We start from the raw sequence: 17,083 nt of genomic DNA on the forward strand, positions 1-17,083 counted from the left end.
GGTAACGGTTACGAACGGTTATGGCATTGAGTCCCCGGTAGTCGATGCAAGGACGTAATCCACCGTCTTCTTGGCCACAAAGAAAAACCCCTGCTCCCGCTGGAGGTGGATGGACGCATGAAGCCTGCTTCCAGAGCGTCCTGATGTAGGTATCCATAGCAGCTCGCTCGGGTGGAGATAGGGAAAAGATCCGACTTCTGGGGGGCAAGTGCCCGGAAACAGGTCGATGGGGCAATCATAAGGTCTATGGGGTGGTAGCATGGTGGCCCTCTGTTTGCTAAACACCAGTTTGAGGTCATGGTAACACTCGGGAACTCGGGTCAGGTCGATGGATTCTAAAGACTCGGGAGTAGAACTCGGGGAATTCTGGAAAATACAAGTAGCTTGGCACGTAGGACCCCACTGCTTGATAGTGCCCACAGACCAGTCGATGTGAGGGTTATGGCTGTGAAGCCAGGGGTATCCAAGGACGAGAGGGAACTCGGAACAGGAGATCAAATGAAAGTTCATCAATTCCTGGTGTTGTGAAACTGAAAGTCGCAAAGAGGTAGTGACATGAGTGACAAGTCCAAATCCCAAAGGGCTTCCATCCAATGTAGTAACCCTCATGGGGTCACTTAGAGGTTCAGAGGGAACGCCATTCTCCTTCGCCCAGACACCATCCATGAAGTTACCTGCGGCTCCAGAGTCTACCAAGGCTTGAAGGTGAAGCTTGTGGTTGTCCCAGGAGAGGGTGACTGGAATGAGCAGACGGGAGTTGGACGGATGGGAGGAGGTTATGTTTCCCGTTACAGTTCCCCCGGTCTGTACGGGACAGAGCGTTTCCCTGGAGCCCGGGACACGTGGAACGGAAATGGCCCGGTTTGCCGCAATATAGACAGCGTCGCTCCCTCATCCGGCAGTCTCTCTCAGCCTGGGAGATGCGTCCAATCTGCATGGGTTCCGGTGGAGCCAGCGATGATAAAGGTGGGGACTCGGAGCTGGGACTGATAGGGGCTAGAGGTCTACGGTTGAGTTCTCTCTCTCTCAGACGCTGGTCAATGCGTGAGGCCAACTTGATCAGGGACTCGAGATTGTCCGGTGGTTCCCGAGTGGCCAGTTCATCTTGGATAGTGTCGGAAAGGCCTTTCAGAAAGCACACCGTGAGCGCCTCGTTGTTCCAGCCACTCGCTGCTGCCACCGTGCGGAACTGGATGGCATAGTCCGTCACGCTGCGCCAACCTTGATGGAGAGTCAGGAGCTGTTTGGCTGAGTCAGAACCACTGCTTGGGCCTTGAAACACTCGTTTGAATTCCTCAGCAAAGGCAGAGTAGCTGGCACAGCAGGAACTATGGGCATCCCACACAGCAGTAGCCCAGGCCAGGGCTTTTTCCGACAGCAGGGAGATGATATAAGCGATCTTAGACCGGTCGGTGGGAAACGACGAAGGTTGCAGCTCAAAGGAGAGAGAACATTGAGTGAGAAACCCTTGGATCACCTGAGAACCATTGGGGAGGTGGAAGACGAGGTTCAGCCAGGGGGTTAACTGCCATGGGTACGTGAACCTGAGGTACTGGGACGGGAACTGTTGCCGGGGTAAGTCGATCAGATATTTGCTTAATGGAAGTCAGCATCTCCGACAGAAGATGAGAATGTCTAGCCATTAAGGCCTCTGGCTGAACCAGGGCGGCTTCGTGGCGTTGGTCAGTCTCCTGGTGGTGGGACAGCGTGGCAAAAAGGTCCTGGGAACTGGCTGCCTCTGGGTTCATTTTTGGCTCTGTGTTTCTGTCAGGACCCGGTTTCGAACCTGGGTCTTCGGAGTGAGAAACAGTCACTTAACCAACTGAGCCACGAATAGTCAGCAGAACCCAGAAGATGAGGCAGACACAGCAGTACTTAAGACGGTGTATTTAATAAAGAAAAAATCCTTAAATACAAAAAATGGCAAATCCAAAAGGTGGTAGGAAAAGCACAAAAAGGCCTCAAAAGAAACTCACAAAAAATAAACAAAAACAAAAAACAGAATACCACAAGAGCGTCACCCGGAATCGACAAGAGTACACAGAACACTAGGGCAGGGTGCTAACATACAAACACAGAGCACAGAACTAAGGGAAACTAAGGGTTTAAATACAATTAGAGGAAACGAGGCACAGGTGCAAATAATTAATGGGGATCAAGGGAAAAACATAAGGACAAAAAGCACAATGGGGGCATCTACTGACCAAAACCCGGAACAACCCTGGCCAAATCCTGACACTTACTTACAATGACGGCCTATCGGGAACAGTGGGTTAACTGCCTTGTTCAGGGGTAGAACAACAGATTTTTACCTTGTCAGTTCAGGGAGTCGATCTTTCGGTTACTGGCCCAATGCTCTAATCACGGTTTGTTCAGACATTCTTGAGTTTGAAGCAGATATGCACCTTTTAAACATTATTTGATTAATATCGTGATAATTATCGTTATCGAATGAAAAAATACATAGATAGTGATAATTTATTTGCCATATCGCCCAGGTATAAGTCACTATACTAGTAGTGCACTATACTACTATAGGGAATAGGGTGCCATTTGGTACATTCTTCCATCCCTGTGAGTGTTTTACGGGCTCCGTTTCCCTTTAAACCTTCCTTCTTGTTCTTGCCATGTAAAATAAAGCTGTTAATGCCTCTGTGATGACATCAGCTGACAAAAGTATTACACCCTAACAAATGGCAATTGTCATAGTAATCTAAAGAGACCATTTTACCAACAGCTAAAGGTGCTACCTTTGACATGTTCCATTGGGAAAAAATTATTATCAATCCAATAACTGAGTGGTTCCCCAAAATGAGTGCCTTTTTCATCCCTTTCATATTTTATTTAAATATGAAAGGGATGCAAAATAAGTAATTGTGCACAAATATTGAATTTGAAAAACCTGTTATATTAAATCAGGGCGGCAGGGTAGCCTAGTGGTTAGAGTGTTGGACTAGTAACCGGAAGGTTGCAAGTTCAAACCCCTGAGCTGAGAAGGTACAAATCTGTCGTTCTGCCCTTGAACAGGCAGTTAACCCACAGATCCTATGCCGTCATTGAAAATAAGAATGTTGTAAACTGACTTGCCTAGTTAAATAAAGGTTAAACGAATTTAAATGAAGTGTCCTTTAATATAGACCAAATAGAAATAAATCTGATTTTTTTTTATATGACTAAAAACTTTCAGCATTTTGACATGTCCCTCTGTGTATCCTCTGACTTCCAGGAAGGTTTTAACCCACTTAACTTGGAGAAATGTTGTGGTTTTCACCAGGATTGTAAAGCCCTAGTTTTGTTGCTTTGATAGTCATTTCTGAATACTATTATTTAGTTAAAGTGATGTTTTTATTTTAAAAAGGTCAACCCTGCTAAACTCTTGCTTTAATTTTTTTAAAGAAACATTGATCTAATAGTCAAATCATAGTCTAAAAGCAGGTGGGCTGGTTGTACCCTTTTTTACAGTTTTGTGGTGTTTTGTGGTGTAAAACTGAGCGGATCGAGCATAACACATCAACCTTGTTACCCAAACTAGAAATGTTTTAACAATTACATTTTTTTGTGAAGCTTGCATTCGATTGTCCCTCCCTGTTGCACACAAGCTTCCATTCCTCATTTAATATGAAGTCCTCAATCCTGTTAGAGTCAACCCTGTTAATAGGCACTTACTATAGTAATTAGGGTTGCACGATATAAATCAGTGAATATTTCGGAATCAGCCGATATTATCTAAAAATGCCAACGTCGGTATTGGCCAATGTCTAGTTTAATGCCCTGATGTGCAAAACCGATGTCAAGGCTGACGTGCATACCTATATAAATGTAGGTACATGACGTAATGACGCCACGTAACATTTTGCACTATACGTGCAACACAACATTCCTAAACTAGCCCACAATGTCTGCTGTGTGGATCAAGCAGTCATTTGAAAGAGTAATAGATTTTCAGCGAGACGAGACGAAATCCATTAAAGCCAAGATAATGGAATTCATTGCCCTTGACAATCAACCGTTCTCTGTCGTGGGTGATGTTGGCTTTCGCCAACTGGTCGAGCACCGGTACACACTACCATTACACTATTTTTCAGATGTTGCCCTACTGGAATTACACAGTAATAGTGTCACTGCTATTAGCTTCACAATATACATACTATGGAACGCCGTTTGGGTATTTGCGTGTCAAGAAAGATACAGTAGCACAGTCAAAGCTGTACAAAAGTCTGCAAACAAGCAAATATCAGCCACGAACGATGTGTATACAATACTGCGTCGGTAATAAAGCATCATTTGTTCGACCGCAACTTCTGGGGTAGCTAGCTTTAGCTTGGTATTTAGCTAGCACCAATACAACCAGCCTGAAAACAATGACCAGTAGAAACTGCGGTGATTTTCATTCTTCTTAGCAATGATTTAGGAATCCGTGTGAGTAAGTATTAGCTAGGTTGCCACTTCTTGTTCGCCTATTGAAATTGAACTTCAGTTCATGAAAATAAATAGCTAGCTAGCTACTTAACCCTGTAGCCCAAAACTAAAGTTATAAGCAGCCAGCAAGCTTCATTTGGATAGTGAGGCTCAACCGGACAGTGTTGTGAAGCTAGCCACAATAAGGATTAGGCACAATAGTGAAATTTGCAGATGGCCTTCAAAATAACACAGTGATGCAAATGAATAGAAATAGTAGAATCATGCCATACTTTTATGTTGAAGGCTAACCGCAAAGTCCATTATTGTAGCTCGTTTCACATAGATGGGTCAGACCACCATTAATCAAATAAGAATTATCTTATAAATTAGGTTTATTTTAGATGATGACACCTAGCTATATAGTTAGCTAGCTCACTATGGCTACTGAAACAGATTGTTTGCATCCATGAGCTAGCTAGCTTTTTATGACCAGCAGTGCAGGTGCATGAGACAATTTTACCAGCATCATAGCATACGTATAGTTGTGACAGAGATGGCCGCCTCTCTTCGCGTTCCTAGGAAACTATGCAGTTTTTTGTTTTTTTACGTGTTATTTCTTACATTAGTACCCCAGGTCATCTTAGGTTTCATTACATACAGTCGAGTAGAACTACTGAATATAAGATCAGCGTCAACTCACCATCAGTACGACCAAGAATATGACTTTCGCGAAGCGGATCCTGTGTTCTGCCTTTCAACCAGGACAACGGAATGGATCCCAGCCGGCGACCCAAAAAAACGACTTCGTAAAAGAGGGAAACGAGGCAGTCTTCTGGTCAGACTCCGGAGACGGGCACATCGTGCACCACTCCCTAGCATTCTTCTCGCCAATGTCCAGTCTCTTGACAACAAGGTTGATGAAATCCGAGCACGGGTAGCATTCCAGAGGGACATCAGAGACTAATGTTCTTTGCTTCACGGAAACATGGCTCACTGGAGAGACGCTATCGGAGGCGGTGCAGCCAGCTGGTTTCTCCACGCATTGCGCCGACAGAAACAAACATCTTTCTGGTTAGAAGAGGGGCGGGGGCGTATGCCTTATGGCTAACGAGACGTGGTGTGATCACAGAAACATACAGGAACTCAAATCCTTCTGTTCACCTGATTTAGAATTCCTCACAATCAAATGTCGACCGCATTATCTACCAAGAGAATTCTCTTCGATTATAATCACAGCCTTATATATTCCCCCCCAAGCAGACACATCGATGGCTCTGAATGAACTTTATTTGACTCTTTGCAAACTGGAATCTATACATCCTGAGGCTGCATTCATTGTAGCTGGGGTTTTTAACAAGGCTAATCTGAAAACAAGACTCCCTAAATTGTATCAGCATATCGATTGCGCAACCAGGGCTGGCAAAACCTTGGATCATTGTTATTCCAACTTCCGCAACGCATATAAGGCCCTGCCCCGCCCTCCTTTCAGAAAAGCTAACCACGACTCTATTTTGCTGATCCCTGCCTACAGACAGAAACTAAAACAAGAAGCTCCCACGCTGAGGTCTGTCCAACGCTGGTCCGACCAAGCTGATTCCACACTCCAAGACTGCTTCCATCACGTGGACTGGGATATGTTTCATATTGCGTCAGACAACAACATTGACGAATACGCTGATTCGATGTGCGAGTTCATTAGAACGTGCGTTGAAGATGTCGTTCCCATAGCAACGATTAAAACATTCCCAAACCAGAAACCGTGGATTGATGGCAGCATTCGCGTGAAACTGAAAGCGCGAACCACTGCTTTTAAATCAGGGAAAGGTGACTGGAAACATGACCGAATAAAAACAGTGCAGCTATTCCCTCCGCAAGGCTATCAAACAAGCTAAGCGTCAGTATAGAGACAAAGTAGAATCTCAATTCAATGGCTCAGACACAAGAGGTATGTGGCAGGGTCTACAGTCAATCACGGACTACAAAAAGAAAACCAGCCCAGTCACGGACCAGGATGTCTTGCTCCCAGGCAGACTAAATAATTTTTTTGCCCGCTTTGAGGACAATACAGTGCCACTTACACGGCCTGCAACGAAAACATGCAGACTCTCCTTCACTGCAGCCGAGGTGAGTAAAACATTTAAACGTGTTAACCCTCGCAAGGCTGCAGGCCCAGACGGCATCCCCAGCCGCGCCCTCAGAGCATGCGCAGACCAGCTGGCTGGTGTGTTTACGGACATATTCAATCAATCCCTATACCAGTCTGCTGTTCCCACATGCTTCAAGAGGGCCACCATTGTTCCTGTTCCCAAGAAAGCTAAGGTAACTGAGCTAAACGACTACCGCCCCGTAGCACTCACTTCCGTCATCATGAAGTGCTTTGAGAGACTAGTCAAGGACCATATCACCGCCACCCTACCTGACACCCTAGACCCACTCCAATTTGCTTACCGCCCAAATAGGTCCACAGACGATGCAATCTCAACCACACTGCACACTGCCCTAACCCATCTGGACAAGAGGAATACCTATGTGAGAATGCTGTTCATCGACTACAGCTCGGCATTTAACACCATAGTACCCTCCAAGCTCATCATCAAGCTCAAGACCCTGGGTCTCGACCCCGCCCTGTGCAACTGGGTACTGGACTTCCTGACGGGCCGCCCCCAGGTGGTGAGGGTAGGCAACAACTTCTCCACCCCGCTGATCCTCAACACTGGGGCCCCACAAGGGTGCGTTCTGAGCCCTCTCCTGTACTCCCTGTTCACCCACGACTGCGTGGCCACGCACGCCTCCAACTCAATCATCAAGTTTGCGGACGACACAACAGTGGTAGGCTTGATTACCAACAAGGACGGGACGGCCTACAGGGAGGAGGTGAGGGCCCTCGGAGTGTGGTGTCAGGAAAATAACCTCACACTCAACGTTAACAAAACTAAAGAGATGATTGTGGACTTCAGGAAACAGCAGAGGGAACACCCCCCTATCCACATCGATGGAACAGTAGTGGAGAGGGTAGTAAGTTAAGTTCCTCGGCATACACATCACAGACAAACTGAATTGGTCCACCCACACAGACAGCATCGTGAAGAAGGCGCAGCAGCGCCTCTTCAACCTCAAGAGGCTGAAGAAATTTGGCTTGTCACCAAAAGCACTCAAACTTCTACAGATGCACAATCGAGAGCATCCTGGCGGGCTGTATCACCGCCTGGTACGGCAACTGCTCCTCCCACAACCGTAAGGCTCTCCAGAGAGTAGTGATGTCTGCACAACGCATCACCGGGGGCAAACTACCTGCCCTCCAGGACACCTACACCACCCGATGTTACAGGAAGGCCATAAAGATCATCAAGGACAACAACCACCCGAGCCACTGCCTGTTCACCCCGCTATCATCCAGAAGGCGAGGTCAGTACAGGTGCATCAAAGCTGGGACCGAGAGACTGAAAAACAGCTTCTATCTCAAGGCCATCAGACTGTTAAACAGCCACCACTAACATTGAGTGGCTGCTGCCAACACACTGACTAAACTCCAGCCACTTTAATAATGGGAATTGATGGGAAATGATGTAAAATATATCACTAGCCACTTTAAACAATGCTACCTAATATAATGTTTACATACCCTACATTATTCATCTCATATGTATACGTATACACTGTACTCATCTACTGCATCTTTATGTAATACATGTATCACTAGCCACTTTAACTATGCCACTTTGTTTACATACTCATCTCATATCTATATACTGTACTCGATACCATCTACTGTATCTTGCCTATGCTGCTCTGTACCATCACTCATTCATATATCTTTATGTACATATTCTTTATCCCCTTACACTTGTGTATAAGACAGTAGTTTTGGAATTGTTAGTTAGATTACTTGTTGGTTATTACTGCATTGTCGGAACTAGAAGCACAAGCATTTCGCTACACTCGCATTAACATCTGCTAACCATGTGTATGTGACAAATAAAATTTGATTTGATTTGACATGAAATACGAGTGATAGTGTAATCAATGTGTAATAACTACGTAAAAAACGTATGAACCCGTTAAATTATTATGTGACGTGCAGTCATATTCAGGTTCTGATTGGTCAACAAGCTTATTTGACACGTCAAATAGTGTTATTTAACACGTAAAAGTGTTAAATAGTATATTTTTTGACACGCAAGACCCTAACAGCGTCCCATAGCAAAGACCCAAACGGCGTTCCATAGAAATCCTGGTTGGGAATGAAACGACTGAACAAACAAATAATGAAACAGCACAGCAAGTAAGTGAAAGAAATAGGTTTTGATTATGTTTTACTGGTAATGGGGACATACATAAATGCCAACAAAATAACATTTTGGTCAGTGTGGTGTGCGTGTGTGTAATCTTTATTTAACTAGGCAAGTCAGTAAAGAACAAATTCTCATTTACAATGACGGCCTACCCCGGATGACGCTGGGCCAATTGTGTGCTGCCCTATGGGACTCTGGATTTGATACAGCCTGGATTCGAACCGGCGACTGTAGTGACGCCTCTTGCACTGATATGTAGTGCCCTGGACCGCTGCATCCATGTGTGTGTGCCAATTATTTAACTAGAATGCTTAAAAAGGTCGCAATATTTATTTATATCGGTATCAGTTTTTTGGCAAGGAAAATATTAGATATCGGTATCAGCCAAAAATGTCATGTGGGAACATCACTGATAGTAATTTCTTTATTTTAAACTTCTTAGGGATAGCCCCCTTTTTTCCAATTTTTGCCTAAAATGATATACCCAAATCTAACTGCCTGTAGCTCAGGCCCTGAAGCAAGGATATGCATATTCTGGGTACGAATTGAAAGGAAACACTGAAGTTTGTGGAAATGTGAATTGAATGTAGGAGAATATAACACAATAGATCTGGTAGAAGAAAATACAACCGTTTTTTTTCTACCACCATCTTTGAAATGCAACAGTTCTGGCCATCACTCTGCTTGTAATTCCGATGGTGTCCACAAGACAGCAGCAGTGTATGTGCAAAGTTTCAGACGGATAACTTGAAGTATGAGCAAACTACTTGACATTTAGTGTGAAGTCACACAGGTACAATCGGTCAAATCGTGAAGGAGACATTTACATTCTTCTGCAAGAATATAATCAAATCTGTATACTTGGACTTTGAATGAGCTTTTCCAGTATTAGTAGCCATATTATAAGTTGAACATTTGCAAAACACCCAGTTTTCATAACTCTCCATATTCTTATAACTTTTTGTCCAAAAGGAAAAGGCTTGCTGTCGCACAAGGTTAGCGGCTACATTTTGCGACAGATACAGGGTTTCCCTGCTCATTGGCCATCTAGCTAGCTTCGTCTGACCCCGATTGACTGTAACTTTGTCAAATAAGCACCAATCAAGTGAAGACCGCCGACGTCATTGTGTCCTATGAAGGTGCCGCTCTCCGACCAAATTTAGTGTGTAGGATATACTACACGCCTAATGATATAGTGAAGTCTGGTTACGTTCTAGGATCTCCGAGGAATAAATACGAATGTGATTTGACGGGTTGAAACAACATTTACGGTTAGATTTTCACAGATTCCTTTCTTTGCAAATTGAATGAGTGGAAACACAAAATCGATTGTGCATGCTATATGGACCTTTTTAGGATATGAAAAAGGATTTTATCTAACAAAACAACACTTCATGTTATCTCTGGGACCCTTTGGATGATAAATCAGAGCAAGATTTCAGAATGTAAGCACACATTTCACCTTCAGGAGGTGAATTTATCAAACCCATCGCGGTGAAAAAAGTGTCTTGTTGTTAGGAGCTCTCCTCAAACAATAGCAGGGCATTTTTTTTCGCAGTAATAGCTACTGTAAATTGGACAGCGTAGTTATATTAACAATAATTTAAGCTTTCAGCTGATATAAGACATATGTACCGACATTGTTTTTTCTCTCAAATCTGCGCTCATGACACACGGCACTGCATGATTTACAACTATCCCGTTGACGGGACGCCTATCCCTAAGTTGGGAAAACGTTCAACTTTATTAAAAAATACACGTGCTCTTCACGACAGAAAATAAATGTTGTGAAAAAAAAATATATACAAGTTACACTACTCAAAAGGCACCTAATCGATGGAACAACCCAACTACTGCTTTTCTTGGCCAGGGATCACTTGAAAAAGAGATTTAAAAAATGTTCAGTCAATGGGAACAACCAAGGAAATGCCATCATTGGTCTCCAGAGGGACAGGCAGAGCAGAGAGGAATGTTCAGCAACTGCTGTCTTTAAATAACCACTATTCATCATGTGCTTTCTGCAACATGTCATAGGAGGTGATTATATAAAAGCCTTCAGCGGGGTGGAGGAGATGCAGGACCATGGGTGCAAAATACAAAGGATTTTGTTTACTTGCAGGTAATAAGGGTTGGGGACTTCAGTCTCCCACAACAACACCAGTAAATAGATTCTACCACATTATGACGCCTGAAGGATAGAACGTGTTTCTGCACAAAAAGATATAGAATAATAACTATACAACAATCCCAGTACTGAAGTGTCCGATTTACATCTGTAAGAAGATTTGCATTACACTGTATGATGTAATTGTGTAGATTAGATTGAAAGTGCAACACAGCAGTTTTAGAGATTATGTTTTGTGTTGCCTTCACCAAATGGGAAGGAGCTGCAGCATATGGAGTCAACAACAACAAAGGTAACAAAAGAACTACAGAGACAGTACAAATTCAGTAACAGCCACTGCACAAAAGCCACTGCTTCTGTTATGAACTGGCCCACAGTTGTTTTCCAATCAGTGGTCATACATGTATTTTCTATAGAATTCAACTGGAATTATCTGCCAGTCAATACATACAGTACTGTATGCTATGGCTTTTGATGTGTCTGTCTGCTGACAACTACCTCAACTAAAGAGAGAAGAGAAAAATAGTTTTATGCTTACAACAATTTATGAAGTGTATATATTTTTTTAAAGAATATAGCCTCATATATACATATATACAAGTTCAAAAGTTTGGGGTCACTTAGAAATGTCCTTGTTTTTGAAAGAAAAGCACATTTTTGTCCATTAAAATAACATCAAATTGATCAGAAATACAGTGTGGACATTGTTAATATTGTAAATGACTATTGTAGCTGAAAATGACAGATTTCTTATGGAATATCTACATAGGTGTACAGAGTCCCATTATCAGCAACCATCACTCCTGTGTTCCAATGGAACGTTGTGTTAGCTCATCCAAGTTTATTATTTTAAAAAGGCTAATTGATCATTAGAAAACCCTTTTGCAATAATGTTACCACAGCTGAAAACTGTTGTTCTGATTAAAGAAGCAATAACACTGGCCTTCTTTAGACTAGTTGTGGAACAGGGGAACCCAAGAGCAGACTCAGATGAGGAGACTGGATGACGTAACCAAGGTGGAGTGCAGGTCAGGGGAAGCTCCGGCAGGGTGCTGGAAAACAGGTGTGGAGGCTGATGCTGGATCGAGAGGGTTTGAGACAGGGTAAGCAGGTCCGGAGGGAATCCAAGGTAGTAGTAGAGTGGGGAATCAAGAACAGAGTAGCAGAATGACAAGACGTGGGACTGGAGACAGGGACCAGAGTCACACCTGTCTCCACACACACACACAGAGGGAGAGAGTACTGGAGGAGTGGCGGCAGGTCAAGGAGACACAGGATAAGCAGTAGAGGGCGTTGCAGGAGCAGATGTGACAGTTGAGTATCTGGAGCATCAGCATTTGTGGGTTTGATTACAGGCACAAAATGGCCAGAAACAAATAACTTTCTTCTGAAACTGTTCTGAGAAATAAAAGCTATTCCATGTGAGAAATTGACAAGAAACTGAAGATCTTGTACAACGCAGTGTACTAATCCCTTCACAGAACAGCTCAAACTGTCTCTAACCAGAATAGATAGAGGAGTGGGAGGCCCCGGTGCACAGATGAGCAAGATGACAAGTACATTAGAGTGTCTAGTGCAAAACACCAGTCTCAACGTCAACAGTGAAGAGGCGACTCCGGGATGCTGGCATCAGACTGTCCAATAAAAAGAAAAGATTAAGATGGGCAAAAGAACAGACACTAGTGTTATGGACAGACAAATCTAAGTTTGAGGTTCTCGGATCACAAAGAAGAACATTCGTGAGACGCAGAAAAAATGAAAAGGAGTGCTTGACACAATCTGTCAAGCATGGTGGAGGCAATGTGATGGTCTGGGGGTGCTTTGGTGATAGTAAAGTGGGAGATTTGTACAGGGTAAAAGGGATCTTGAAGAAGGAAGACTATCACTCTATTTTGCAATGCCATGCCATACCCTGTGGACGGTGCTTAATTGGAGCCAATTTCTTCCTACAACAGAACAATGAGCCAAAGCACAGCTCCAATCTATGCAATAACTATTTAGGGAAGAAGCAGTCAGCTGATATTCTGTCTATAATGGAGTTGCCAGCACAGTCACCGGATCTCAACCCTATTGAGCTGTGGGAGCAGCTTGACCGTATGTATGGTACTTAAGAAGTGCCCATCAAGCCAATCCAACTTGTGAGATGTGCTTTATGAAGCATGGGTGAAATCTCTTCAGATTACCTCAACAAATTGACAACTGGAATGCCAAAGGTCTGCAAGGCTGTCATTGCTGCAAATTGAGGATTCTTTGACAAAAGCAAAGTTTGAAGGACAATTATTATTTCAATTAAAAATCATTATTTATAACCTTGTCAACATCTTGACTATATTTCCTATTCATTTTGCAACTCATTTAATGGAAAACAAGGACATTTCTAAGTGCCCCCAAACGTTTGAACGTTAGTGTGTATAAGTATGTACAGTGGGGCGAGAGAGGCCTGTAATTTTCATCATAGGTACACTTCAACTATGACAGACAAAATGAGAAGAAAAAAAAAATCCAGAAAATCACATAGAGAGACAGTACAGGATTTTAGGATAGGATTTTTTTTTTTTATTAGGATTTTTAATGAATTTATATGCAAATTATGGTGGAAAATAAGTATTTGGTCAATAACAAAAGTTTCTCAATACTTTGTTATATACCCTTTGTTGGCAATGACAGAGGTCAAACATTTTCTGTAAGTCTTCAGAAGGTTTTCACACACTGTTGCTGGTATTTTGTCCCATTCCTCCATGCAGATCTCCTCTAGAACAGTGATGTTTTGGGGCTGTTGCTGGGCAACACGGACTTTCAACTCCCTCCAAAGATTTTCTATGGGGTTGAGATCTGGAGACTGGCTAGGCCACTCCAGGACCTTGAAATGCTTCTTACGAAGCCACTTCTTCGTTGCCCGGGCGGTGTGTTTGGGATCATTGTCATGCTGAAAGACCCAGCCACGTTTCATCTTCAATGCCCTTGCTGATGGAAGGAGGTTTTCACTCAAAATCTCACGATACATGGCCCCATTAATTATTTCCTTTACACGGATCAGTCGTCCTGGTCCCTTTGCAGAAAAACAGCCCCAAAGCATGATGTTTCCACCCCCATGCTTCACAGTAGGTATGGTGTTCTTTGGATGCAACTCAGCATTCTTTGTCCTCCAAACACGACGAGTTGAGTTTTTACCAGAAAGTTCTATTTTGGTTTCATCTGACAATCTTCTTCTGGATCATCCAAATGCTCTCTAGCAAACTTCAGACGGGCCTGGACATGTACTGGCTTAAGCAGGGGGACACGTCCTGCACTGCAGGATTTGAGTCCCTGGCGACGTAGTGTGTTACTGATGGAAGGCTTTGTTACTTTCGTCCCAGCTCTCTGCAGGTCATTCACCATGTCCCCCCTGTGTGGTTCTGGGATTTTTGCTCACCGTTCTGGTGATCATTTTGACTCCACGGGGTGAGATCTTGCGTGGAGCCCCAGATCGAGGGAGATTATCAGTGGTCTTGTATGTCTTCCATTTCCTAATAATTGCTCCCACAGTTGATTTCTTCAAACCAAGCTGCTTACCTATTGCAGATTGTCTTCCCAGCCTGGTGCAGGTCTACAATTTTGTTTCTGGTGTCCTTTGACAGCTCTTTGGTCATGGCCTTAGTGGAGTTTGGAGTGTGACTGTTTGAGGTTGTGGACAGGTGTCTTTTATACTGATACGTTCAAACAGGTGCCATTAATACAGGTAACGAGTGGAGGACAGAGGAGCCTCTTAAAGAAGAAGTTACAGGTCTGTGAGAGCCAGAAATCTTGCTTGTTTGTAGTTGACCAAATACTTATTTTCCACCATAATTTGCAAATAAATTAATAAAAAATCCTACAATGTGATTTTCTGGATTTTCTGGATTATAATGAAAATTACAGGCCTCTCTCATCTTTTTAAGTGGGAGAACTTTTGGCACAATTGGTGGCAGACAATACTTTTTTGCCCCACTGTATGTATGTATGTATGTATGTATGTATGTATGTATGTATGTATGTATGTATGTATGTATGTATGTATGTATGTATGTATGTATGTATGTATGTATGCATGTATGTATGCATGTATGTATGTACACACACTGAACAAGAATATAAATGCAACATGCAAAGTGTTGGTCCCATGTTTCTTTGCATGTTGCATTTATATTTTTGTACAGTATATATTTGACAGAGCTACAGTAAGAATGTAAAACGGGGGCGGCAGGTAGCCTAGTGATTAGAGCCCTGGACTAGTAACCAAAAGTTGCAACTGCAAGATCAAATCCCTGAGCTGACAAGGTATAAATCTGTTGTTCTTCCCTTGAACAAAGCAGTTAACCCACTGTTCCTAGGCTGTCATTGAAAATAAGAGTGTTCTTAAATGACTTGCCTAGTTAAATAAAGGTGAAAAAAGACTGACTGTCCGATCATTCATGCAACTCAAAGGCCTGCTCGGTGGAAAATAGGCTTTCTCCATGTTTCTCTTGTGTCAAGTGACCTTATGACCAAGTTGGTCTCCATCACCATTCCTCAATATTATGATAATTTGATTGTTTAAACAGTTATTCAAACACAATACTTATTCACATACATATTTGGAATGGGAAAGACAAACAACAGTTATTAGAAACCTCAAATTCCTCACTTACCCTATTGGAGGTTGTGTGGCTGTGTTGACTTCTCCAAAGTCCATCTTCTGCATGTGGCACTGATGTTTTTGCTAATATCCAACTTCAATGGTAAATGCTTGGCTATCCTCAATATTTTACTTTTGTCCTGTCACCAAGGACACCAAAGCTCTACTGATATCTAAGCCCATTGATATCCAAATAACCGATAAAACAAAAGTGTTGTTTTATCATTCTTAAACAAAATATGGGTGCTATTTTTCTAATGAAACAATAGTTAAGAATTGTTTGATTACTTCTAGGCGACAAAACAGTAAACAAAGTGTCAGTAGGCTAGGCTATTTAAAAATAAGAATTACACATTAGTTTCACATCAATTGCAAAATAGGATTTACAGGTCCATACAAAAGTGACTGCTGAAATTTGACAGACTAAAGTCCTGAAACATAGTAACAGTTGTCTACACAACAAAAAGTCGCAGCGCAGAGACACAAAGTAACCACATAATCTTTCAGGATGTGATAGGTAGAATAGTGTACTTACGTCGACTCAAACATTGTTTCAATTCATTTTCGTATTCTCATAGCAGGTAATTGCAAAGCGATTTTGGAATAATCCGTGTATATGCCTGTTGTCCCTGTTCTCGTCCAAGCCCGCCTTCGTCAGCACTCTAACGTCAATCATGTCATTGGGAATTCACTGCCAGCTCCAGAAGGCGAGCGAGCGGTAGGACTGGGACGCACACAACGCGACAGTTTTCACAATAAATATATATATTTTTTTATTGAGAGCCACATTTAGCTTAAAACACATTCACGTTTTGATCGCTGTTTATACATCAATTTAATTAAACTATGCTACTATAAAGGTGTAAATTGGGAATAATTTAATGTAGTACTGTGAAAGAATGAGTCCATTTCGTAGGCAGGCTGTAAAGTGGCACTATCTGGGCATGGTGAGCATATTAATTAAAAGGTTATTTCTATTGAGTTAAGCGAACGCGTCGATAATGAAGAACTTATAGTTGCCAATACCATAAAACTCTGTTTCATCATACTGAAAATCCAACTATTTGAATTTAAACTCTGGAACCCAGCATCCCTTGCAATAACTTATTCACTTAAACCCCGCCCCTTTCTTTGCGCACCACCAACAGCCCACTTACTGTACATTACACAAATTGCTGATCATTCAAGAATATCCAGAGAACAAAAAAGAAAGGAGGAACAAAGCACTCTTCATATAATTAATTACAATTCCTTTATTTGTATGGCATGTTCAATAGAAACAAGGTTTTAAAAAATCCGAAGCGTTTCGGCTGCATGTCATGGTCAGGGAGTACAAAAAAATAATACAATGTCCTCTTTTGAACAGCTTTTTCAATTAGCCCTCATTTGAAGAGGGAGTGGTCACAAAATTGATTGGACACACCAAGTAAGCAATACTATGCACATTAAAAAGTGAAATACTGTAGCGATGTTATCAAAAAATTCAACTCCAAGCTAGAACTATCAGAACGCCTAGAAAGGTAGTCCTGACCTTAAATATGACTGGGAGAAGTGTCAAGAATAAGGAGGCAATATATTCCATAGTACACTAGAACACAGCAAACATGAACAACAGCAGTCTAAACATAGCTG

The 17,083-nt window shown here is 42.5% G+C and overlaps 1 protein-coding gene across 6 annotated transcripts in view; it reads right to left on the reverse strand.

Annotated features, from left to right (window-relative positions):
• The window catches only part of LOC135520357 (protein cordon-bleu-like), a 76,844-nt gene extending 60,706 nt beyond the window's left edge, over positions 1–16,138 (reverse strand). For 4 of the 6 annotated variants that reach the window (XM_064945846.1, XM_064945843.1, XM_064945845.1 and 1 more), the window contains exons 1-2: positions 15,987–16,137; positions 15,465–15,535 (exon numbers count right to left, since the gene is read on the reverse strand). In XM_064945846.1, coding sequence (XP_064801918.1) covers positions 15,465–15,517 — 53 coding nt within the window. In that variant the 5' untranslated portion in view covers positions 15,518–15,535; positions 15,987–16,137. Of the gene's footprint in view, positions 1–15,464; positions 15,536–15,986 lie in introns of all 6 variants that reach the window. The other 2 variants (XM_064945841.1, XM_064945842.1) reach the window with 2 other exon arrangements.
• Between the last annotated feature and the right edge of the window lie 945 nt (positions 16,139–17,083).

This window comes from Oncorhynchus masou, chromosome 29, assembly GCF_036934945.1.
Source record: "Oncorhynchus masou masou isolate Uvic2021 chromosome 29, UVic_Omas_1.1, whole genome shotgun sequence".
Lineage (NCBI taxonomy): Eukaryota > Metazoa > Chordata > Actinopteri > Salmoniformes > Salmonidae > Oncorhynchus > Oncorhynchus masou.